The sequence below is a fragment of the Typopeltis vanoorti genome, chromosome 11, assembly GCF_054136105.1.
Source record: "Typopeltis vanoorti isolate ZY-2024b chromosome 11, IOZ_Tvanoo_1.0, whole genome shotgun sequence".
Lineage (NCBI taxonomy): Eukaryota > Metazoa > Arthropoda > Arachnida > Uropygi > Thelyphonidae > Typopeltis > Typopeltis vanoorti.
Genome location: NC_143559.1, coordinates 131,352,803 through 131,380,434, shown reverse-complemented (window position 1 = coordinate 131,380,434; position 27,632 = coordinate 131,352,803). Strand labels below are relative to the sequence as shown.

Here is a 27,632-nt window from a genome sequence, read left to right as displayed (position 1 = left end):
TTCTTGCAATAACAAACACTTATAATTAACTCACTGATTATCACCAAAAAGTTCCAGCCATCGACAGCATTCATGCTGAAGGAAATACATAATAGAAACTTTCCACTATAATAAACTATTTCTTTGGTCCTTATGAATTTTCTATAAAAAAAAAAAAAATCCGACTATCTCAGACAGTAAAAAGTACAATTTAATTAAGGTAAAAAGAGGGGGGGATTAATTGCATAACATTTAACAGCAGACCCTGCCAACCAAATATTATTATTATTTATACGGGCACTCCATGGAATCAAAAGACTTATCAGGGGGAGACCCACTCTATTCATTAACACAATACCCATCATACATATCATTCAACCTATTCCCTGTTGGGGCATTCACAACCAACCACCTCTTGCAACATCCCATTCCTTCACCACTCTCCAAGAAAAGAACCTAGTTTGAAACACCCTTACTAACTACACTCTTAGCTTCCAAATCTGACCCTCTTGTTTTCTCCCCCATGTATACTACTCCCAAAATTTTCCCCCAATACTATTCCCCATGTATTGAAAAATTTCTTTTGTGTCAATCTTATAGAATTCCTTTAGTAACTTATAAGCTTCTATTATATCCCCTCTCCTTTACCTGTCAGCTAAACTCTGCAACCCACACACCCTCAATCTATCCTCATAGGGAACATTTCACAGATATGCCACCAGCTTGGTCATTCATCTCTGAATCCTCTCCACAAGCTCCCGATCCCCAAGAAATGCAGGTGACCAAATCTGTGCACAGTAGTCAACATGGCTGAATCATAGCCCTATAAAGAGGGATAATAACCTCCCGATCTTTATTTGTCAATGTGTTCTTCAGCATCCAAGTAATCCTCTGAGCTATTTTGCCAATTCTTGCAATATGTTGAAAGTTTTTCCACTTGGTTATACTATAAATTAAAGATGCCAAAAAATTATATTCTTTGTTTCATCCTTTGTCCAAGTGTAAGCAAACAAAGTTTGTGCATGAAGTCACTTCACAACTGGACTACTTGTATATAAATGCTAATGACTTCACATCAATTGCCTTAGCATCCCATAATACTAAGCAAGAATATAATTTCTTGGCATCATTAATTTATTTTCTTGCAATATGCCTTCAAATCTCTATCCACCATCAACCCCAGATCCCTAGCCTCATCAATTTCCTGTAAACTAGTACCATCAATATGATACGAAGTGTGTAATCTTTCCATCCCGAAGTGCATAGCCTTACATTTTATAACGTTACATTGACACCATTGTCCTTTGCCCACACTGCGAATTTATTTAAATCATCTTGTAAGATATCTACATCACCTTTATCAACTATTCCCTAGTTTTCCATCATCGGCAAACAACTGCATGTCCCCCCCCTCCCTTCAAATCTTCTGCTATATCATTAATATACAAATTAAAGAGTAGTGGCCCTAGGCCACTCCACTAGTTGCCCTCATTTGCCTTGATTCCACTCCACCACACACCACCCTCTGATGTCTGTCCATCAGCCACTCCCCTATCCATGCAACCAGCTTCAAATTCATTCCCATTTGTTCCAACTTATGAATAGTTTTCCATGCAGTATTCTGTCAGATGCCTTTGCAAAATCCAGTAGTATCATGGTGTAGCCATTTCCTTTATCCAATTCTGCTGTCATCTTATTATAAAATGTGAATAATTACTAAGACAGGGCTCACTTTTTACAAAGACATGCTGCCTCCTATAAAATATCATATTCTTATCCAACTATTCCTGAATTTTGCTTTTAACCAACTTTTCCAATACTTGAACCACTCCAGAGATACTAATTGATCTATAATTTGCTACTTGTGTCTTGGAGCCACCTTTATGTAATGGAGCTATCTTACCTTCTTTCCATTCCCTTGGAACTTTGCCAGAGCTGAGACTTAGATTACACAACTTCATCCAAAGCACTACCAGTTCACTCGCACATTCTCGTAGCACACAAGCAGACATACCATTGGGCCCACTGCTGTATTCTCATTGATATTTTTCAATATACTGAGTACCTCCAATTCATCTACCTCAAATACTCACATTAGTCTCTGTAATCTCAGTAACTGCGAAGTCATCACCTGGATGATATACCTTGCAAAGTGATCACTTAGTAACTGAACTATTTTTTCTGCTTCAGTCACTTTTCTAACATCAGCACTGCGTAGTTTTCTTTCTCTTACTTGCTACATAGAAAAAAATCTCTTTTGGATTTACTTTGACCTGCTTATCTAATTTTCTTTCAAAATCTGACTTAGCTTTTCTTACCCTTCTTAGTTATCTTTCTTGCTTGTGCTTTATACTGCTCATTGGCATGCTAATCACCTTGTTGTTTATATTCCTTCCACAATGATTTCTTTTTTTTTGTAGCTCCTACTTTATATCACTAGTCATCCACTTAATCCCTACTCAGTTTATCCTTCTGACCCTGGGTATACACTCTGATACTGCCTAGCTCAAATAATCCTCGATCTCTTCCCATGCACTAATGACATTCATTCCATGTAGTTTCTTATGCCATGGTGCTGTTCCACGTTGCTTCCTAAGTTTGTCATAATTGCTAGCTTTGTAGTTCCACATAAACCCTTTCTCGACTGAAATTTGCACATGTTGAGCAACCTCCCAGTACAAGACTGCACGGTCACTTTCCCTGATTGGAGGTAGAGTTGCTACTGTAGTTATAGACAGAGTTTCTGATGATATTACTGGATCCAACAGTCTAAAATTCCTGGTCCCTTCCATCACATGCTGTTTCAGGTAATTATACCTTAGTAACTGTGTAACAGAAAAAAAGGTGGACAACATGCATCAGCAGATTAGCACGAGTTCACCCTGAGCAATTATCATGTGAGATTTCCTCCTTCCAATCTATATCGCCATAGTTGAAATCTCCCATGATAATTGCACAGGGTGAACTCATTGTGCTAATCTGCTGCTGCTGCATGTCATCCACATTTTTTTCTGGACCCCCTCGAGGTCTATAGCAGCAACCAATATATTTTGTCCTATTGGCCTCTATCTCACACCAGGCAGCCTCAAATGAACCATTTCTATCAGATCTACAATCTTCCATAACTTATATTTTTGCTGGGTTAAGTTCTTCAGCTATCATTAATAATATCTCTCATCCTGCCCTAATTTCTTCTATCTTCTCTGAAAATACAATATCCATTAAATTCTATCCCTGTAAAACTACATCATTCTCTGACAACCAGGTCTCTCTCTGATACCAATAATTTTGGCCAAGTTAGAGTTGGAGGAAACCAATGAGCTAATCAATGCCAAAAACTCCTCTCCTTTATTTCTTATACTTTGGGCATTTGTGTACATGCATTTCAACATCCCCTTGGGCCCACAGTTACCCCCTACATAATGTCATTACCTTCCCATTCAGATTCGAAGCCTGGGAAACTGCACTCAGCTCTTCATAATCATTCCTATAATCATACTTATCTATCCCAGGGGTGGCTAGATACATGCTTGATTGCTTCCCCCTAATATCTCTAGTTTTCATGGTTTTGCACTTCCAAACTGTCAATGAACAACACTTTCTACATGCACCTAACTCCAAAACCATTTAAGTGCAGTCCATCAGGCATATACAGGTCCCTATGTCCATCAAATTCACTCTACACAACTATAAATTACACACCATTCATCCTGCACAATCTTCTCATTGACTAATTTGCAATTATATCCTATCATACTGAGGCAGCAGACACAATCTTTACTTTCTTGCTCTTCATTTTTGCTTCTTCTAGCAACTTTCACATCTTCTCTCATTGCATATTTCTCACCAAAGAAATCATCTGTGCCTGCCAAAACAATTAATTCATTCAGTTCTTTTTTCTCTTTTCACATTTTCCCATTCACTCTTTCTTTCATTCTCCGTCTTTCCGTACCACGTGCCAATTGTGTCTCCAGTCACTTGAGCTCACGTTTTGTCCTGTGAAGGAGTCCACGTAAGTGTGCAATTTCTTTCTGCGCTAGCATCTCATCATCCACATTATTACATTCAATTACTTCCTTCAAACTCTCATTCATATTTCATGCACACTCATTCATATTTTGCACACTATCATTCAATGCTTTTGCTACATTCTTCAGAACACTTTGACAATATCCTGCCTCAGATCCATAATATCAGTCACTTTATTCTTTTGCTCCTGACATGACTCTCATTTCTTATACTCACTTATGAAACGTTTCTGACAAATATTTTCTCCATTCTCGCTCTCATACCAGAAACCATTCACTCTTGGCAACGAATACATTAAACATATGCTACATCACACTAAATCCCAAACGTTGATATCAGTCAACATCGATGTCTTGTTCGCCATTTTTCTCATATGCATCAGTGCCATAACAAAAAATGTTTCTGAAAGTATATTGCATAATAATAGTTGACTAAACAACACCACTTAACAACACAGGTAAAAATAAATCAAATATCACCAATTATATATAACAATATCGCTAATATCTACTAAAAATAATGACTTATCTGAGCAACATATGTATGGCAGCCACTACTAAGGACGTCGCTAGTCATATAAGAAGTCAAATGCACAATTCTGCAGAATGTTTATATAACTATACAAATGGAATTGTATTTTTCTAAATCCCTAAAACAGTACATTTGTTTGCCACCCACTGAAAATTTAATTCAATTTACTTATCTAAATAAAGAAGTACAGTAACCCCCAGACTTACGTAAATTCGCAGTTACGTAATAAATCTCGAAATTTACAACCTACTAGCACATATGAACATGTTTGCAGCTTTTGCATCTTTGACATCCATTGCAGTATGCAACGACATAATGTTAACTAGACTCGGCATTCACAGCAAATGTAACAAATAGTAACAGGCAGTGACAGGTTACCGGTCAATGCCGAGAGCAAGTGCGCAAAAACCGTAACATTCAAAATGAAACCTACCAATTAGAAATAAGGACTCCGTAAACAATTCCTCTTCTCCCTGACCCATCAGTAGTCCATGCCTCGCACGGTTAGTTTAGTCACTTGTTTATCACCGTTAGTGTTCGTTGTTTATTCACCCTTAAAATGGATTCGAAATGCAAAACCGAATGTGCTGGTATTAAATCTAAAAAACAAAGGTCTGCAATTATTTTAGAAGAAAAGTTGAAAATAATTCATATGTATGAAGATGGGAAAATTACATCAACAATAGCTCGGGATATAAATCGACCTATTTCGACAGTGAATATGATAGTGAAGGATAAAGTTCGCATTGTTGAAAGCATGAAAGTTGCGGTAACGTTGAAGGGCACAATCATTACCAAGAAGAGGCTGGGCCCAATTTCAGAGATGGAGAAATTGTTGTCTCACTGGATCGAGGATCTGACACAGAAGCGGATACCGTTGAGTTTTCTGATTATCCAGGAGAAGGCTAGGTCTTTACATAAAGATTTACAAGAGAAGGCCGGCATCACAGACACGGAGAGTGCATTTAAAGCTAGTGCTGGATGGTTTGAACGATTCAAGAAGTGTACAAATCTACACAGCATCAAAGTCATCATGGGTGAGGCAGCAAGTGCAGATACAGACGCAGCAAGTAAATTTCCCAAACTTCTGGCAGAAATAATTGAGGAGGGGGGGGGGGGATATTTGCCTGAGCAAATATTTAATGTTGACAAAACAGCTCTGTTTTGGAAGAGGATGCCAACATGGACATTTATTGCAAGAGGAAAAATCTATGCCTGGATTCAAGGTCACAAAAGATCGGATCACTGTTATGATTGGCAGCAACACTTCAGGGGACTTGAAACTTAAACTTCTTACAGCGTACTATTCCCAGAGACTGCGGGCCTTTAAGAACATTGACCCGAGTAGGCTGCCCGTAATCTGGAAATCCAATACCAAGGCTTGGGTTGCATGTGTGCTGTTCACAGACTGGTTCAATAACCACTTCATTCCCCAGGTGAAGGAATATTGTGCCAAGAAAGGAATCCAGTTTAAAGTGCTTCCCCTCCTGGACAATGCCCCCAGCCACCTGGAAGAATTGGATGACTTTCATTGTGACATAAAAGTTGTTTACCAGCCTCCTAGAATCACCACACTATTGCAACCTATGGATCAAGGCGCTATTGTGACTTTCAAAGCCTACTATCTGCAGCGTATGTTTTCCCAAGCAATCAAGGCCATTGATAGTGGTGAGGGAATTATTCTAGGTGATTTCTGGAAGAATTATAATATCCTTAACGCTATCAAAAACATCAGGGTGGCATGGGATGAAGTCAAGCGGACAACAATGAATGCAGTGTGGAAGAAACTCTGCCCAGAAATGGTGCAAAATCATTTAAAGGAAGGAGAGCAGACAATGACTGATACGGTTGTTGAGTTGACACAAGAATTACAGCAAGCAACGGAGATGTGTGTGCAACTAGCAGAGCAGTTAGAGCTGAAAGTGGATAACGTTCACGTTAACGAGCTTCTTTTGAGTCACGATGAAGAGCTTACTAATGACGACCTTATTCAGTTGGAGGCATTCTGAAATTCTGAAGAAAATACTATGCCGATTGAACTGCCAACTCCAGACTTTAAGAAATTTACAACAAAGGGACTAGCCGAGGCTTTTAACTTGATAGATATGGCGCTAGCAAAATTAGAATCGATGGATCCGAACACCGAGCAGTTTCAGAATGTTAGCCGCTGTATCCATTCCGATATGTCTAGCTACAAGGCCTTCTATGATGACAAAAAGCGTGTGATCACACAATCTACTCTAGACATGTTTGTGAGATGCTGCTCACAATAACATCAAGATGACAACTCAGACGACCCCGACTACGCTCAGCCTTCAACATCGAGAGGGGTAGAAGTTGAAGTATCCCTTCACAACCATGCATCACCAGTGCCGACTCTCCCACTACAGAGCTAAATTAGCTGTCACAAGACTTTTTTTATTTGAAAAGTGTTATTTCAGTTTGTTTTTATATTCTTTTGTATATTTTTCATACTTTTATAATTTATATCCGAGTAAATAATGCTGCATGATGTTTAATTTATAAAATAATACTGTGTAAATAATATACTGTACATATCTGTATATATACATACATATAATAATAATAAATATTGCAGTTTCTTATGAAGTTACACTTAAGTAATTTACAAATTTGACTTATGTAAAATTCAAGTTACTTAAAGGTTTGCGGAACACATTACTTACGTAACTCGGGGGTTACTGTAATTAAAAAAATCAAATCAGAAAAATATGGAAAGCCAACTGAATTCATAACCAAAATAAACATATACAAGTATATGTATATGTTTATTTTGGTTATGAAGTATATGTATATGATAAACATATACAAGTATATGTATATCATATAAACAAAATAAAAAATTTAAAAAAATTCAAAAATCACAAAAACTTGAAATGGCAATTTGGATAAGATCCGAGTTAGATGAGTGGATGGAAATGCTGTTAGATATTTGGATGAAATCAACAATCTATGTATGATTTTCTTTTTCAAGATTTTACACAGTCCATATAGGAAACTTCAGAATGTTATACAAAGATAAACCATCTTTTCATTTTTTTTTCTCTCCTGAAGAAAGAAAGAATAAAAATCTGTACTGTACTGATGACTAAATGTTTTAGTATTGAAGAACTACTGTTCTAGTGTTAATATCCTTTGGCTAAGAAAATCTTAGAAAATGATGTCATCACTCTTCAATTATAAACTGTAACCTAATCTTAAAAAATAATTGTCATAGTCAGTTTACTCGACATATTCCTGCTATTACAAAGAATTTCTACCAAAAATATAAAATCACAGCTGCCAGGGTTGCACCCAAAATGTAAGAATTAAATTTGCATAAGTTAATAACTAAACACACACACACGAAGGACACAGTCCTCAAATTTTACTTAAGTTGGATTTACCGCCCCCTCACTTGTTGATCGCATTCTACCGCATACGTGTTTACAGTATGTGTATGTAGTAGTGCATTAATGAGTTTTAAGTGTTATTTCTGTTAGTTTTGATCGCAAGTGCACATGCAAATTACATTTCAGTATGTAATTATTAATAAAAAGATTCAACCACCTAAAACAGCAGCTTTTTTCTTCTCTTCATTCATGAAGCTCCTAATAACAGCCTAAAAGCATCATATACAGTATTTCTCTGGATTTTTAAGACATGGGGCATTTAAGATCCATCCTTCAATTGCTTTGTCCACCTTCATACTGATGTTAAAAATGTCTTTAAACAGTGTCATTCAGAAATTTTTGTAATGAAAAAGCAAAGAAAGAAAGAAAGAATAAACTTTGAAAATTTCTAAATATGTGTTGTCAGGACACATTATATATCTTACAGAATTTTTTAAGAGCTAAGTACCAGATAATCACTATTATTATTATTTTTTCTTTATATTCAATTTTCATCTCTAATGAGATGTTTCATCTTTAGTGGGTTTAGGCATTGGTTTACTTTTTTCCACTTATGTTCCTTTTTCTAGTCATGAATGTACTCTATCCCAGCACACACAAACACCATAAATTATGAACGTGTATGAATGCAAAGAGACAGCACACGTGCGTTCAATGGTAAGGAAGGAGAAAGCAGAAACTGAATGGGCTGTTTGCTTTATGTATTAATGATGTTAGGTGGCATGTGAGTAATATAGGTACAGTAAGTAAAATTTTTATAACTTGAATTTAAGTATTTTAAGTATTTTTTTTTAAATGCATCCCATGCATTGCCAATATCCTTCCCATCTAGCAAGCGATACCATGGCACAGAGCCTAAAACATTCTTCAGCTGGTCATAATTTCTTGCTTTGTAGTTCTGCATGTAACAATTTCTGAATGGAACATCCTTATTCAGGTCAGCAGCATGATGTTGTCTTTAACTGAACTAATGATCTTTAACTGATGTCTTTTAGTGAAAAACCGGCTTCTGTTCACTGTTGTGAGTGCTGTTTGGATTCTGGTGTGTAATGGTGAATCCAAGTCTTATTAATAGTATAAATAGATGAACAAAATCGGTTTTATTCTTGTTTAAACACACCAAACACTGTTCAGAGATTTTCATGGGAGTGCGTTTTTGATTTGAGGTGAGCAAGCCTGCCACCCCATCTTGCACAAAGCTTTTTTTTTTTTTTTCATATGCAATTCTTCATGCAAAATATATCCTATATGTTCTTTTGAAATGGCTATAGTCTCAGCAATTTCATGCACTTTTGACTCACCAGTCATCCGATACCATATCGTGCACTTGACCAATGATTTCTGGTGTTGTCACACTTTTTGGACATCCTTCACGTGTATCATCTTCAAGACTAGTATGGCCATGTTTAAACTCGGCAGCCCATTTCTTAATTGTCAAAAATGAAGGAGCAGAGTGCCCATAAACTTTTATAAACTTCGCATGAATTTCTTTTGGCATCAAACCTTCTTTTACAAAGAATTTTATAACCGCACGATAATCATTTTTTTTTCAATTTCAAGGAATATAGACAACACTTTTGCTTCAGGCAGCTGTATAAAACAAACCACTTGATAGAATGACTTGCAATTTCACATGGATGCTTATGATAGATGTACCAACTTAGAAAATAAAATCTTGCCGAAAGTGTTGCCATCTATGGTCGAGGCCGAGAAATTTTCAGACCACCTTCATATATATACGAGTAGCAAAAAGGTGTATCACTTCATTATTAAATTACTGTAGATCAGAGAGCACTGTCAAAAGTTTTTCATCATTTGGTTACAAAGTAAATTTTACTTGACAAAAATTATATCCGTATTTAACCCTTTACTCAAGTGTAAGCAACAAAGTTTGTATACATGAAATATCTTCATGCTAGGCCACTTGTATGCAGAGACCAGTGACTTCACATCAATTAAAGCATGATTCATTTTGGATCTTATGTTGTTCTGCTTTATGAGAAGGGTCACAACCCAGGCTGTTTTCGACCTTTATTGAGTTCTCATTAGTGGGAGCAAAACCTAGAAAGTTAACAAGGTTGAATTAATGCAGAGGTCATATATTTTTCCATATACAAGTAATAAAAAGGTGTATTGGCTTACTATTTAAGTAGTCAAGAAGATACTTTGTGCAAACTTTGCTTGGGTAAAGAATTAAACAAGAATGTAATTTCTTTGTAAGTATGATTGCTTTGTAACTAAGTGATGAAAACATTTTTTATAATGACCTCTGATCCTTTAATAATAAGGTGATATCTTTTTTGCTATTTGTATGTGGAAAATATATGACTGCTGTATTAATTCAACTTTGGTATCTTTTGTTTCCAAAGACCTCAATAAAAATAAAAATCAGTCTGGACAGTCCTTCTCTTAATGCAAAGCAACATATATGCCTGAAAGAAAAAGTACTTTCATGAGCTACTGAGGCAATTGATGTGGTCGATCACCTGAACATACAAGTAGCCTAGTCGTGAAGACACTTTATGTGCAAACTTTGTTTGCTTACGTACACTTGGGTGAGGATTAAACAAGAATGTAATTTCTTGACAACTGACAAATTTCAAGTTGTACTGTCCCATAAAAAGAATGGGAGAGGAAAAGTTAACAAAATTAAAGTATGTCTGATGCGAGGAAAAAGACTCAGAGGAAGACCAAAATCTAGGTGAATTGATGCAGTAACAAGTGCTTAGAAGATTGAGATATAAGATCTGACAACACTGTGGAGTCCTGATAGACAACAGATTAATTTTGAAGAAAATTACTTGCTGATAGGAAGTTAGCAATAATGTAAACTTTTCATGTACACTGAAATCTATATCCTGAACACTGCTCAAGATCCCATATCAGGAAATTAATTAGGATAACATTGTAAACTATAATAAATAAATCAAAATTACAAAATAAATTTGAAATACCTCTTCCGTTCTAATTCCAGTTGCTTTTGTTTCATTTCATCCTCTTTAATCTTAGCTGTCAAGGTCTGTCAAAGAGAAATTAAAAACATAAATTATTTGCTAATGAAATACATATATTTTATACGATTCTATATAATATTTAATAAAGAAATATTTCATTTACTCTCTCTTGGATCTCCTCATGTCTGAGGACTCACGACCTTCCTGATGATGTGTCACCATTACTATCTCCCCTGTGCTTCTCTTATTGCTTGTTCTAGTTTAAGTCCAGTGATTCTTGATATTTGGTCAATCCACCTGTAGGTAGGTTTTCCTCTTTTTCTTTTCCCACAAGGTTTACCCTGAATGATTATTTTTTTCAGGCAGTTGCCTTCCCTTCTACATGTGTGTGTGTCCAAAATATTGCACTATTCTCTTGTCAATTATGTTTATCAGTCTTGTGTGGATATTCAGGATTTCCTAGGATCTTCTAGGATACTTTTGTTTGTTTTTCTGTTTAAGACACTCTTAACAATCTTCTCCAGCACCAGAGCTTGAGCACCTCAATTCTTCTTCTTCTGTCAACTTTTGTCATTGTCCAAGATTCAGAAGCATAGAGAATGATCAGAAAAACTAAGGTTTCTAAAAGCTTAATTTTGATCTTTTTGGAGATGTGTCTGTCTTTCCAGATCTCAGTTAAATCAGTCATCGCTTTCTTAGCTAGTGCTATTCTTCTTCTTATCTCTTTTTTACATCCATCTTTTTTTGTTATTATCACTCCAAGGTAATTGAAATTGTCGACAATTTCAATTCCTTCTATATCTATCTCTTCTGCATTGTTTAAAACCATTATTTTGGTTTTAATACAATAACAAATAAAGCATTAAGAGCATTTGTGCTAATATTGATAGAGATTTCTCCAATTTTTTACATTTTTAAATAAGCTAAGAGATGATGTGCTTGAATATAAAATGTTTAGAAAATGATTCTTTTTTTAGTTCATCTGTGAACTCTGAACTTTTCTTATCTAACTCACAGAAGATAAATTTATTTTCAGTCAGCATTCTTCAGACAAGATATCTTGTATTTACAGTAATACAGATGGACTGAGTGGTCAGCATATGAGCTTTGGGTTGGAAATCCATCATGGCCATAGATATTTTGTGAATATCTAAGGTAGTATATCAATTTCGTTAACACCATCACCCTGCTTATTTGAAAACTGAAGTAGCATGAAAAATGTTGTGTTTTAAGCTTACTTTTTGTTGCCATGCTTCAGCCTAATTACTTAGGATATATAAGTGCCTTCTGCACATATATATTTCACTATGTTCCTTCATGATGGCGACTTGACTTTGCTGATTATTATTATATTTGCTCCTGTAGGGAGTTAAAGTCTTTTAAAGGTAATGTGACTTCTAGATCACACAACTGAAATGCCTATAATGTACCCCCCCTCTCTGAAAGCATTTGCTAAAGATGAACTCATGACAATAGTAGCTTATTCCACTCACTCACCACATGCCATGAACCTGGATCTCACATGCTTCCTTTCTAACCACAACCCTACTCTGTTTCCAAGCATCATCTGGAGTTGCCTCCCACCCACACCACCACCTTCCAGAATCTAATTTTTATTTATTCTACTACAAAATCCCTGTACCAATTTATATGTTTCTATCATATCTCTTTCATCTATTACTCAAACTTTGAAGACCATAATCACTCAGTTTGTCCTCATATGTGCGGTTTCACATGGCTGATATCATTTTGGTTATCAATTAATAAATTATCTTAATTGTTTTTTCAACTCTGAATCCAGGTCACCATAACTTTAAGTGACTTCCACCCACAATAGGTTGTACAGCTATAGTACATTAGTATTGTGGATGAACTAAGGATTTCCCCACCCCATTTTTTTTGTTTGTCTGTTTTAATCAATTTTATATATTTGTTTTTGTATTTTTATTTATTTATTATTTTTGTGTGAGGCCAGTAGTCAAGATGTAGTCTCATCAAAGCCTTGTGCAGTGGAAAAATAACCTCTTTATTTCTACAAGTTGGAATCTTTTCAAGATGTGACAACATAACCATCTTAGCAATGTGGTCCCTCAACATTAACTCAGTTGTTGTTGATCATCATCCCCAAGTTAGAGACCTGAGGGTGATGGCAGATAAATTCATTAGCTCCACTAACCACTTGTAGCAAATTACTATTAATATAATACTCTGCTTGCAATGTCCTTACTCCAGAATGCATAACCTTGCACTTAGCAACACTGAACTGACTATCATTGTCATTTGCCCATAGTAGAGATTTCTTTAAATCACCATGCAAGATTTTGTTATCAGAAATGTCTCTTATCATCCTTCCTAATTTTGCATCACTGCAAATAATTATAAATTATTATTATTTATTCCAACTCCAATATCATTAATCATCATCATCAAATGTACCCTCAAGGGGTGTACAGGATATGATAGTGTTGGATTCTGAATGAAGAGAAATTAAAGTTATTGGTATTTCTTTCAGAATCCAACATGATCTTCCATAACATAAGCAAGACTTGTAAATATTGTTTATTGTTTGTCTCTTGTTTAAACTGTATTACTCATATAATTGCTCTGTATTTTATCAGTTATTAATTAATTATATAATTTTAGGATATGTCATAATAATGAAAGGACTCTGTAGTAAATGTCATTTATTTTATTACTTTATTCCTTCAATAATATTATAAGAAATTGTATGTATGTAACTTTATGAGCCTTATGTGAACTGTAATATATGTTTTTTTTTTTTTTTTTGTTATTTTGAATGAAGGTGAAGGTAAATTTAAGTAACTATAATATTTTTTTTATTAATTTTCATTACTGCATGTAAAGGTGAAATGTTATGTAATGTTATACTTATGTTTTATTTTGATTGTTGTCATGGAGATGGAATTAAAACTAGATAGCGCAAGTGTGGTGGCACATGAGCTATGGTATTTAAAGGGAGATGGAATTGATATGATCTAGACTGTGAGAACAAGTTTTGGCAGGAAAGAAAGTGAAGGTATATAAACGGAAAGCGAGAGTAAACAAGAACAGCAGCAGTCGGGAGTCGGCAGTCAGCACTAGAACTGAGGAACTAGGGACTAAGTACGGTTGGTGCGCTCTGCACAGTAACAGCACTCAGAACAGTACAATATATAGATGAAGAAATAATTTATTAGCAGCACGGAGTTAAGTAAGAGGCTGTAGTAATAGGAATCAAGTGCTGTAATTAGATTACGAAGGATCTGGATGTAAATTGACAACTCAGTATATTGATATGGAATTCTGAAGTTAATGTTGAATTCCAGAGTTTTCAAGGAAGATTAGTGAAAAGCTGATTCTATTGCAAAGTAGTATATGAGGAATAGGTGATTTTCCTAGTGCAAGTGTGTCTGCATTTGTAATGTGCTGAGATTAAAGATTAAGTTAATTTAAAGAAGATTACTTTTGAAATGTGTAGCTCCAGTGTGATAGTCAACTAAAGTTTTAAGTGTGCTTCAGTGAATAATATGTGCAAGGATTTATTCCTGTAAGAACAGTTGTACTTTATAGCATTTTAGAGTGAAGTTATAAGAATTAACTCCTCCTGTTAAATCCTGACATTAACTGTGGTGTTTATGCTGAAATTAGCCGAAGCTAGAAGATTAATAGTCTACCCCCCTTAAGGTGATAACTACCTCTAGACTGAACTATGTGATTTCTGACTAGGGGATAGATAGAGAATACAATTGATAAAATATTTGCTATGAATTTCAGTGATATTGAACTTTAGAACTATCATTGTTTGTTAAGGAGAAATTAGATTTAAAGACTCAATGTTGATACCTAGAGTTGAGTGAATATTATGAGTTGTTGAACAGAGTTAATTTTGCATTATTTTGTATCCAAAGTATGCTTGTGATTTATTATATAACCCTGCATTAAATGTTTTGTTTTATTGATTTCAATTTGTTGTTAGCCTGATTCTTTTTCACTGCACCGTTCATAAAATTATCGGACCTAGCGGGAACCTTAAATGTTAATATCAAATTCGGCCTATATATAAAAAAATTAGACTGCTAAAGTTGATTAGTATTTGATTCCACTATTTTGCATAGACTAATCTGAGTATAGGGTGGCACAGTATAATAGAAATTTCCCTATATTTGGATGAGTAATCTACATACAATTAGTTAACTTTAATAAGAACAATGTTAAAACAAGATGGCGGATCAAAAGACAAGATGTATTACTTAGGATGAACCAACAATAGTACTACATGAAAAATTTACATCATTACTAACTTCCTTTCTACAATTTTCCTCGAAATCAGTCTGTTACTTGTCAAGACTCCAACATTATCGGATCTTATATTTCTATCATCTAAGACACTTTGTACCATATCAATCCACCTATATCTTGGTCTTCCTCTGGGGCGTTTGCCTGCCAAACTGGCAAAGAACACTTGATTTGCTAATCTTTCCACGCCCATTCTGTTTAAGTGACCATACTACCTGAGATTAGCTCTGCTAACACATTCCTGGATGCTGACAATGTCAAGTTATTTCCTAACATCCTCGTTTTTAATATGATATTGCCATTGATGCCATCTGTTCACGCCTCTAATCTTTCACGGGACTCTCATATCCGCGGTCTCTAGTCTTTGGTCAAGTGTTTTACTTCTGACCCAGTTCTCAGATCCATCAGTTAAAACTGGTTTGAACACTGTCTTGTATACAGCTAATTTAGTGTTCCGACTAATTTCTGACTTATTCCATATGAATTTATTCAGTTGACTTCCTACCATACCAGCTTTGTTGAGTCTGTTGTCTATTTCCATATTTAATTTACCATCGTCACTAAAAATCGCACCTAAGTAGCTGAAATGTTTTACTTGTTCCACAAGTTCCCCGTTCACAACACAGTTGACATTTTCAACAATTCTACCTATTTTCATTGTCATTGTCTTTATAATGCTGATCTTCATACCATATCTATTACAACAGTTATTCAATTTAGTCAGAGAATCTTGCAAACTTGTAGCAGATTTATTTAGAAGTATAACATCGTTCGCATAAAGCAAAGAGCTGACATTAACATCTCCAATTCTGATATCATGTTTAATACCACTTTCCTTCATAATGTGATCCATATAGATAATAGATAATGAATAACAAATGGGATAATGTACCTCCTTGTCTCACACCAGATTTAACATTAAACCATCATCCTGTACTTCCTTCAATTTTAACTGCCAACTTACAACTCAAATACAGACTAAGTATTGCTTGATATAATGCCCCATTGACACCATATAACTGTAGCGTATTGAATAGCTTCTCTCATGGCATCTTGTCATATGCCTTTTCCAAATCGACGAAACTTAAATACAGATCTTTATTATATTCCCATGCTTTCTCAACTATTTGTCGTAAAGTGGAGATCTGATACAGACAGCTTCTATTTGGCCTGAATCCAGTTTGTTCTTCACCGAGCTTTTCTTCCACAATTCTTCTCAACAGTTTCTCAAGTATACTTGCATAGATCTTGCCAGGAACACTCAGTAGGGAAAAACCTCAGTAATTCTCACATTCGGTTTTATTTCCCTTTTTATATATGGGTACTATTAGATCTCTACTCCAATCATCGGGAATTCGTCCCTCTGTCCAGGCTTTCTGAACTATGCAGTGCAGCCACTGTAAGACTTTTATACCACCATACTTCAGTATTTCTGGTCGAATATCATCTGGTCCGCTGCCTTTCCACATTTCAAGCCTTTGATGGCTTTTTCTACTTCAAGTATGGATATGTATTCCTGACTCTATGCCTGTTGAGTGTTTTTTTACCACTATGCTATCACTGCTTGTTTCATTTAGCAATTTTTTCGAAGTAATTACTCCATACTTCAAGGATATCTTTTTCTCCTGTTTTCATTTCACCTTGATCATCTCTAACTCCTTTTACAGAACTCTTTACTCCATTTCTAAGCTTCTCAACAACTTTCAGAATATCTTACCACCTTCTTGATATTTATTTTCCATGTTCTTGCCAAAGTCCTCCCATGACTTTTGTTTAGCTAGTTTTACACAGTGTTTCGCTTTCTTACACTTGTCTCTGTATTCTCTAAGAGCAAAAGCTAACTTATTTGCCAGGAACTTTTGATATGCTTTCTTCTTTTCCTTCACTGCCTCTTTAACTTCCAGTGTCCACCATGGAGTTCTAATTTTTCTATCCTTGCAGACAACCTCACCACATGCCTCTCTGGCAGAATCAATCAGTGTTTTCTTCAAGGCTTGCCACTGAATCTCAAAGATTTGGTTGCTGTTCTCAAACCTTTTCATTTTTTCTTGAATAATGTTTGTTTATTTTAGTCTACAGTACACATCTGAGAGCTGCTCAACTTTTATTCGCTTTAAAACTTTCTTACATGTTACACTTTTCAATATGAAATTAAATTTTATTCTGCTCAAGACTAAATAGCGATCGCTTCCAATTTCAAATCCTCTGTACACTCTGGTGTCCTGCACCAGGGAGTAAACATCACTATCAATAATAACATAGTCAATGAGACTTTTCTTATTCCTTCCCTCTTCTCTCCATGTGAATTTGTGCACATTTTTATGTTAGAACATGGTGTTAGTAATAACCAGTCCATGTCCTGAGCAGAAATCCAACAGGTATTTGCCATTATTATTAGCTTTGCTCTTTTCTCCAAATTTTGCCAAAATATTTTTGTATGTCTGACAATCATTTCCTACTGTGCTATTTAGATCCCCAACAAGGACCAACTTTTCCTTTTTCATTGTGTCAGTTGCTTTTTCTAAAGCATCAAAAAATTCCTCCACTTCTACCTTAGTAGAACCTTCTGTGGGACCATAGGCACAAATAAGTCTCATTGTCCAATTTCCCATTCTGATATTTGCCCACATCACCCTACCTGAGACTGTTGAATGGTAGGCAGTTTATTTTGTGTTGAATACTATGGCTACTCCTTTTCCTTGATTGTCATTTCCTGAATAAAACATTTTGTATTTATTGCTCAGAAAGATCTCACCAGTTTTTGTCTTTCTTGTTTCAGTCATCCCTATTATGCCGATCTGGTACTTATCTAATTCTTCAGCTGGCTCCATTTCTTTGCCATTCAGGCTTCTTATGTTGATGGTACCAATCTTTAACTCTGGTGATGTTGAGTTGCCACGCGCTTTCAGATTTGTTCCAGTAGCTGACTTTTCGCAGTTCATCCTGGTGAAAACAACGGGGCATTGTTTAACCGGGCGATGCCCCAGCCGGCATGAAATTTTGTCATGTTGTACCATCATTTTCTATATTGGTTTAAGCCAATAAGAATACAATTACAATTTGGTCAGCTAAATCCCAAATTGCCAGTCCATCCTCGTTCGTTCAGTGTCCAGGTAGATACCCAACAGGGTGCACCACGAGAAGGTGAGGATTGGACATTAGGTCAGGAGCCCTGATTGATTCTCCACATTCCTTTAAAGGCTATGTGGAGGTCTCCTCTCAGGTATACAGCTTTGACCCTTAAGTTAAACCATCATGGTCAAAGTACAGAACCCAGATTGGCTACCATTCTTTTCTTAGACTTTGCAACTCCACATCTTTAGTCTCTGATACTGGACAGTCAGCCAATGTTTTATCCATGCAGAAGCCTATTTTGCATAATTATCCCTTTCAGATTAACAACTTCAGCTGCTTCCCATGAAGAATCTCGACAAATGCCTTTGCAAAAAAATCCAAAAGAATTGTGGTATTATCCCTTTCCCTTATGCAACACTGCAGTTGCTTATTAAGAAATGTGAGCAAATTGCTTCTACAGAGTTATGTGGCCCTTCATCAAGTTGCCATCAATCCACCTCTGGCAAATCTTAATCATCTTCTACAGTACCTTAATAACCACTCCAGAGATAATGACTGGTTTGATTCTAGCTTCACCATTACCTCACCCTTAGTTCATCAAGGGAACTAATGCTAATGTATATTATAGTCTAACAGCATTTCGTGGATGGATTCACATAAAAAGAATTAAAAATCACAAACACGTTATTAAAAAAATGTTCTTTCTTGTTAGAAATATATTCATAATTAAAATTGAACTACGTACTCTGGCATGATTTTGATGGTCATCCCTCAGCTTCTTTTGCCTTTCCTTAATATCTTCCATCCTGATGAAAAGATCTGCATTAGTCATTATATAAATTACTTTATAATAAATAAATTAATTCAAAATTGTATATGTACATTTTTAATATAAAAATTGAGTAACAACTATAACCGACATGGAGAGGCTGATAACTTATAGATGCCTCATTATATTTGATTGATCTTATTCATCCCTTTAGAATAAGATAGAGGGATGATCTACAAAGGTTAGACAGTGGACATTGGCTAAAGACAAACAGAACCGGAAAGTTAAGGGAGGAGGCCTATATCCAGCAGTGGATGGAAAGAGACTGAAGAAGAAGGAGGAGGTAGAAACCCATGATAGCAATAATGTCCCATGTTGCAGTGAATGTAAGGTTATCTGGTGTAAGGTTGACACTAATAGGGTGAAATATATGGTGAGTATTTCTACAGACCTGGTGATTCAGCTACTGGGGATGATGAAATGCATTACCAAATTACCGATGGGTGCTAGGCGAGTAATCTCATTATGGGTAACAAATTATCCAAACACTGATTGGATAGAAAAGAAATCTCATGCTAAGAATGAAGGAAATTTAAGAAGCTGTTGAAGGACAATTTTCTCAAGCAGCATGTGAAAGAAGGAACTCGAGGTTAAAGAATGTTAGATTTGATCATAGCAACAGAAGAAGTCTCTGTTAAGTATGTGAATGTTTTGCCACCAGTTGGTGACACTGATCATGTTATACTGTCCTGAGAAGTAGCTAACTATATGGATGTTCCAATTAGAGCAGGCTATGTGATAAACTACAAAGCTGGAAATTATGACAAACTCAGGAGAACTATCTTTAGTCCAGTGGCATCAGTTATGGAATGAGAAGCTTTGAAAGAGTGTTTAAATGAAGTAGTATCTGAATGTGTCAGAGTTTGAAGAACAAATAGGATGGGAACAAACCGGACCAACTTATTAAGCAAGAGCTCCATAAGAAGAAGATGATGTGGAAGGAATGAGAATAAGAGTGCAAGGAGTTATGAATATAATAAAGTGTAGGCCAGAAAATTTACAAGCATTGTACAGAAAGCTAAATTGGAGTATGAAAAGAAATTGGCTATACAGACTAACTGGACAAAATGAACCAACTTATTAAGCAAGAGCTCCATAAGATGATGATGATGATGTGGAAGGAATATCATGAGAATAACAGTGCAAGGAAAATTGGCTATGCAGACTAAAGGCAAGCCAAAAGAATTTTACCTCTATGCTGCAAGGAAAGAAAAAATGAGTGTGGAAGAATAACTTTAGTAAATGTTATTGTTGTGTCAGGTGAAATTGTTCAGATAATGAGTGCTCACTTTGCTATGATCTATCAACCAGGTATATGTAACATGGTGCATAATGCTATTGCTACACTGGATGAAAGTAACAGAGATGCATAAGAATGAGGTTCAAGAGCTATTAACAGCATAATCTGGATATCAATTCAGCAACAGGGACAGATGGGATATCAGCACATGTGGTAAAGGAATGTTCAACTGGAATGGCTTGGAAAATGACATGTTTGTATAACTTGAGTCTCAGCTCAGGAAAGATCCTACAGGAATAGAGAGAATGTACGATAGTTTCCTGTACTAGAATAGTACAAAAACTGAGGTGTGTGTCTGACGACAGACACACATCTTCACGACCACTCCAGAAAGACTAATAGTGAAGATTTTAGAGAAGCTGATAACTACGTTTCAAACAGAAATGGGGGATGACAGACAAGAAATACTTTGCAAAGAGCAGAATGGGTTTATTAAAGGGGAAGTCATGTTTTAGCAATTTGCTCGTATTTTATAATAATGTTAACGATGAGTTGGATAAAGGGAATGAATACACTATGATACTGTTAGACTTTGCTAAGGCATTTGATATTCTATCAAATGCCTTAGCAATATTTAACAGATTGTTGCATAAAATGGAGAATATGGGATTGGAATAAAAACTACTGACTAAGTGTGAGGCTGATGAATAAGTATCAGAAAGTAGTACATGGTGGGTATAAATCTACCAGATTTCAGGTGATTAGTGGTGTGACCAGGGATCAATCTTGGGACCCCTATTGTTTAATCTGTATATTAATGATATTGGAAAGCACCTGACAGGAGATATTAAACTGTTTGCTGATAATGCAAAGATAAGCAGAGCAATCAGTGATGGATCTGATATGGTGATTAACTAGGTGAAAGTGTGGGCAAATGATAATTGCAATCAATTCAATTTTAGTAAGTGTAAAGTTAAAAGTTAAAGTGTAAAGTTCAAGTCCAACAGTCGCATTGAAAATACAACTCAGAGGATAACTGCAATGTTCGAAAGAAGATTAGCATGTAAAGATAAGGCAGTCATTTTGCCTCTTTACAAGGCTTTGATACAACAGCACCTAGACTACTGTGAACAGATTTGGTCTCCTAGGTTCAGAGGAGAAAAAGAAGGTGTGAAAATGATGCTAAGAAGACTAACAAAGATGATGTGAAGATTATGGAATGTTGATTATGAGGACAGACTGAGAATATGTAGACTGCAGATACTGGTAAATAGGAGAAAGCAGGGTGATATGATAGAGTTCTATAAACTTCAGAAAGGGTGTTATAGGTAATCAACCGATTAAATTTTTTGTTATATGAAAGGTGGAGAGAGGACATCTGTGGAAGTTAATTTGTAAGGCAGTTAAGAAATTCACAACACAGTTAGTGAGGGGAAAACAGTTTGCCTGATGAAGTAGAGAGTGCATTCAGTGTGAATGGGTTTAAGAGTAGATATGACAGCTGGTGTGGATGACCTACAGCCTCCATTTACGAGTCTTTGACTCTCTGGAGGTCTCAAGTCATCATACGTATCAAGGATTTAGGCCTAGTATGGCCTGTTCCGGCCTTAGAAGTCATCGTTGAATCGTTTAAGAGGACGTCCTGGTTTTCTTTTTCCTAATGGCTTGTACTTTAAGGCTTGTTTTGGTAATCTTTCTGTTTTCATTCTTTGAACGTGTTCCATCCATCTATGTTTATATTTTTTTAATTTTTTCAATACTGGTTCTTGGTTTAATTCTTTCATAATATCTTCATTTCTTTTGTGATCAAATAGGGTATACTTTGCAGTTTTTCTCATAAACTTCATTTCTGCTGTTGTTAATCTTTGTTTGTCTTTTTGTTTTATTGTCCAGATTTCGCTTCCATACATTAAGACCGGTAGGGCTAACGTATTGTATACTTTTAGTCTGGTTTGTTTTTGAACTAGGTTTGGTTTAAATATAGAGTTAATTACTCCTGTTATTTTTAAATATTTTGCAATTTTTATGTTTATATCTTTTTCATTTTCATAAGTGATCATACATCCCAGGTAGTTAAATGAATTCACCTGTTCTAAGATCTTGTTATCTAATACTATTTTAGTTCTTGCTGGATCTTGTCCTTTAAAGGCCATAGTTTTTGATTTTTCTGTTGATATTATCATACCATAATCTTTGGATATCTCATTTAGATTTAAAATAGCTTTCTGTAAGTTATCTTCAGAATTTGTAATTATTATTTGGTCGTCTGCAAAGAGGAGAGTGCTTAAGTTAACTGTAGGTGAAAGTTTAATTCCTTGATGTAAATTTTTACTCCATTTTATTATTATTTCATTTAAGTAGATATTAAAAAGAGTTGCTGAGAGGGGACATCCCTGTCGGACCCCTTGGTTTATCTCTCTTGTATATGATAGCTCATGATTTAATCTTATTTGTATTTGCCTGATGAAGTAGAGAGTGCATTCAGTGTGAATGGGTTTAAGAGTAGATATGACAGCTGGTGTGGATGACCTACAGCCTCCATTTACGAGTCTTTGACTCTCTGGAGGTCTCAAGTAACAATAATAATATAAATATCATGAAGATGACAAAATGTTTTGTTGGCATTTAAAAGAGCTTAGAAAATAAAAGTGACATAAAAACTAAAAATAAGTATCCTTTCTTTCGTGCTTACAAGGTGATCAGAATACATTATAAAAAATTACGGATACAACTACTGTGTTAGAGCAAATCTTTAGTTTAATATAAACCAAAATGAACACTCGACATTTAGACCTTCATATCAAGGTCATCTGGAGCATACATATATATATATATATATATATATATATACAAAGAAACAAGCTGCACTAAAATCTACATGGTTTGTTAAAGTTACTGATCAATCGTTACAACAATTATTGGCCTGACCTTTGGTGAGGGGAAAAAAAAAAACCTTTACTACATCAAAACTAGTCCTATTATTATCTATTAGGTTACAAAATTAAATTGGGCTGGAGAGCAACATGTTTATATATATATATATATATATATATATATATATATATATATATGAAACTATGTGATTATACATATAAATTTCAACCAAGGAATAGTTTCTAATAAAAGCTGAAAATTGCTTCAAGTCTTAAACTATGCTGGAAACTAAGTAGGCTGAATATGTGCCATCCAAATTCTTGGAATTTTTATGCCACCATTATTGTTGAGATTAGGGTGGTTAATGAGAATTTCACAGGCTTCTTTAACTTTTCTTTCATACCAGGTTTTTGTATGATGTAAAGAGCAGGTACTTTTCCAATCAATTTGGTGTAGGGTGTTGAGAGCATGATCTGAGAGGCCTGCTTCACCAAAATTGTTATATTTAATTGTCTTTTGTGTTCTTTTTCTATGTATAGGGATTATATGTCCAGTTTCACCAATATAAGATAAGTTACAGGTGCAGTAGATGCAATAAACTCCAGGATGTGCTAATGGGAGGACAGGATCCTTAGAGGAGTTAAATATGTTTTTTAATTTTATTGGTGGTTTAAAAGTGGCATTAAGGGGGTGCTTAAGGGTCAAAGCTGTATAACTGAGAGGAGACCTCCACATAGCCTTTAAAGGAATGCGGAGAACCGACCAGGGCTTCTGACCTAATGTCCAATCCTCACCTTCTCGTGGTGCACCCTGTTGGGTATCTACTTGAATACTGAATGGACGAGGATGGGCTGGCAATTTGGGATTTAGCCGACCAAATTGTAATTCTTATTGGTTAAACCAAAATATAGAATGATGGTACAACATGACAAAATTTCATGCCGGCTGGGGCGTCGCCCGGTTAAACAAGGCCCCCGTTGTTTTCGCCAGGGAACCAGGGCGAACAGCGAAAAGTCTGCTACTGGAACAAATCTGAAAATAAACCCCAACTCAACATCACCAGAGTTAAAGATCGGTACTATCAACGTAAGAAGCCTGAATGGCAAAGAAATGGAGCTAGCTGAGGAATTAGATAAGTACCAGATCGACATAATAGGGGTGACTGAAACAAAAAAGACCAAAACTGGTGAGATCTTTCTGAGCAATAAATACAAAATGTTATATTCAGGCAATAACAATCAAGGAAAAGAAGGAGTAGCCATAGTATTCAACACAAAATACGAGGCTAATCTTCTTGAATGGCAGTCAGTCTCAAGTAGAGTAATGTGGGCAAATATGAGAATGGGGAACTGGACAATGAGACTTATTTGTGCCTATGGTCCCACAGAAGGTTCTACTAAGGTAGAAGTGGAGGAATTTTTTGAGGCTTTAGAAAAAGCAACTGACACAATGAAAAAGGAAAAGTTGGTCCTTGTTGGGGATCTAAATAGCAGAGTAGGAAATGATTGTGAGACATACAAAAATATTTTGGGAAAATTTGGAGAAAAGAGCAAAGCTAATAATAATGGCAAATATCTGTTGGATTTCTGCTCAGGGCATGGACTGGTTATTACTAACACCATGTTCCAACATAAAAATGTGCACAAATTCACATGGAGAGAAGAGGCTAGGAATAAGAAAAGTCTCATTGACTATGTTATTGTTGATAGTGATGTTTTCTCCCTGGTGCAGGACACCAGAGTGTACAGAGGATTTGAAATTGGAAGTGATCACTATTTAGTCTTGAGCAGGATAAAATTGAATTTCATATTGAAAAGAATAACATGTAAGAAAGTTTTAAAGCGAATAAAAGTTGAGCAGCTCTCAGATATAAACTGTAGACTAAAATACAGAAATATTATTGAAAAGAAAATGAAAGAGTTTGAGAGCAGGAATCAAACCTTGGAGATTCAGTGGCAAACTCTGAAGGAAACATTGATTGATTCTGCCAGAGAGGCATGTGGTGAGGTTGTCTGCAAAGATAAAAAAATTAGAACTCCCTGGTGGACACAGGAAGTTAAAGAGGCAGTGAAGGAAAAGAAGAAAGCATATCAAAAGTTCCTGGCAAATAAGTCAGCTTTTACTCTTACAGAATACAGAGACAAATGTAAGAAAGCTAAACAGTGTGTAAAACTAGCTAAACAAAAGTCATGGGAAGACTTTGGCAAGAATATAGAAAATAAATATCAAGAAGGTGGCAAAATATTCTGGAGGTTGTTGAAGAAGCTTAGGAATGGAGGAAAGAGTGCTGTAAAAGGAATTAGAGATGATAAAGGTGAAATGAAAACAGGAGAAAAAGATATCCTTGAAGTATGGAGTAATTACTTTGAAAAACTGCTAAATGAAACAAGCAGTGATGACAGCACAGTGATAAAAAACACTGACCAGGCATGCAGTCAGGAATACATATCCATACTTGAAGTAGAAAAAGCCATCAAAGGCTTGAAATGTGGAAAGGCAGCAGGAGTAGATGATATTCGACCAGAAATGCTGAAGTATGGTGGTATAAGAGTCTTACAGTGGCTGCACTGCATAGTTCAGAAAGCCTGGACAGAGGGACGAATTCCCGATGATTGGAGTAGAGCTCTCATAGTACCCATATATAAAAAGGGAAATAAAACTGAATGTGAGAATTACAGAGGTATTTCCCTACTGAGTGTTCCTGGCAAGATCTATGCAAGTATACTTGAGAAACGGTTGAGAAGAATTGTGGAAGAAAAGCTTGGTGAAGAACAAGCTGGATTCAGGCCAAATAGAGGCTGTCAGGATCAGATTTTCACTTTACGACAAATAGTCGAGAAAGCATGGGAATATAACAAAGATCTGTATTTGAGTTTTGTCGATTTGGAAAAGGCATATGACAAGGTGCCAAGAGAGAAGCTATTCAATACGCTGCAGTTATATGGTGTCAATGGGACATTATATCAAGCAATACTTAGTCTTTATTTGAGTTGTGAGTCAGCAGTTAGAATTGAAGGAAGTACAGGAAGATGGTTTAATGTTAAATCTGGTGTGAGACAAGGATGTACATTATCCCCTCTGTTATTCATTATCTATATGGATCACATTATGAAGGAATGTGGTATTAAACCTGATATCAAAATTGGAGATGTTAATGTCAGCTCTTTGCTTTATGCGGATGATGTTATACTTCTAAATAAATCCGCTACAAGTCTGCAAGATTCTCTGACTAAATTGAATAGCTGTTGTAATAGATATGGTATGAAGGTCAGCAATAAAAAGACAAAGACAATGAAAATAGGCAGAATCATTGAAAATGTCAACTGTGTTGTGAATGGAGAACCTGTGGAACAAGTAAAACATTTCAGCTACTTAGGCACAATTTTTACTGAAGATGGTAAACTAAATATAGAAATAGACAACAGAATCAGCAAAGCTGGTATCGTGGGAAGTCAATTGAATAAATTCATATGGAATAAGAAAGAAATTAGTCGGAACACTAAATTAGCTGTATACAAGACTGTGTTCAAACCAATTTTAACTTATGGATCTGAGAGCTCGGTCAGAAGTAAAACACGTGACCAAAGACTAGAGACCGCAGATATGAGAGTCCTGAGAAAGATTAGAGGCGTGAACAGATGGCATCAATGGCAATATCATATTAAAAATGAGGATATTAGGAAAGAACTTGACATTGTCAGCATCCAGGAATGCGTTAGCAGAGCTAATCTCAGATGGTATGGTCACTTAAATAGAATGGGAGAGGAAAGATTAGCAAAACAAGTGTTCTCTGCCAGGTTGGCAGGAAAACGACCCAGAGGAAGACCAAGATATAGGTGGATTGATACGGTACAAAGTGCCTTAGACGATAGAAATATAAGATCTGATAATGTTGGAGTCTTGACAAGTAACAGACTGATTTGGAGGAAAATTGTAGATAGGAAGTTAGTAATGATGTAACTTTTTCATGTAGTACTGTCATATCCTGTACACCCCTTGAGGGTACATGGCAGGAATTTGATGATGATGATGATGATGATGATGAAAGTGGCATTAAGATAATAATGGTGTAGGATTCTATTGATTTTTTTTTTCTGATAACCCTTTAATGTATGGGATGGCTATGGTTTTACTGTAATCTATATTCTTTTCTGATGAAGTTTTATGAAGAACTTTATTAATAGTATTTTTGTTATAGCCATTATTTATAAATGTGCTGCTAATAATCTTTAATTCTTGTTTAAGAGCTTGTTGATTAGAGCAAATTGTAATAGCTCTGGAAGTCATTAACACCCTTAAAAACAGAGCTATAACAATTTGCTCTAATCAACAAGCTCTTAAACAATAATTAAAGATGAAGAGAAAGGTTAGTGCTCAGAAATCTATTTTTACTAAACCAACATCAATACAAA

The 27,632-nt window shown here is 35.6% G+C and overlaps 1 protein-coding gene across 1 annotated transcript in view; it reads right to left on the bottom strand.

Moving 5' to 3' along the window:
* Positions 1-27,632, bottom strand: part of Gle1 (Gle1 RNA export mediator) — a 150,306-nt gene that overhangs the window by 59,965 nt on the left and 62,709 nt on the right. The window contains exons 4-5 of the mRNA XM_090400627.1: positions 19,023-19,083; positions 10,907-10,971 (exon numbers count right to left, since the gene is read on the bottom strand). Of these exons, the coding sequence (XP_090256753.1) occupies positions 10,907-10,971; positions 19,023-19,083 (126 nt within the window). The remainder of the gene's footprint in view (positions 1-10,906; positions 10,972-19,022; positions 19,084-27,632) is intronic.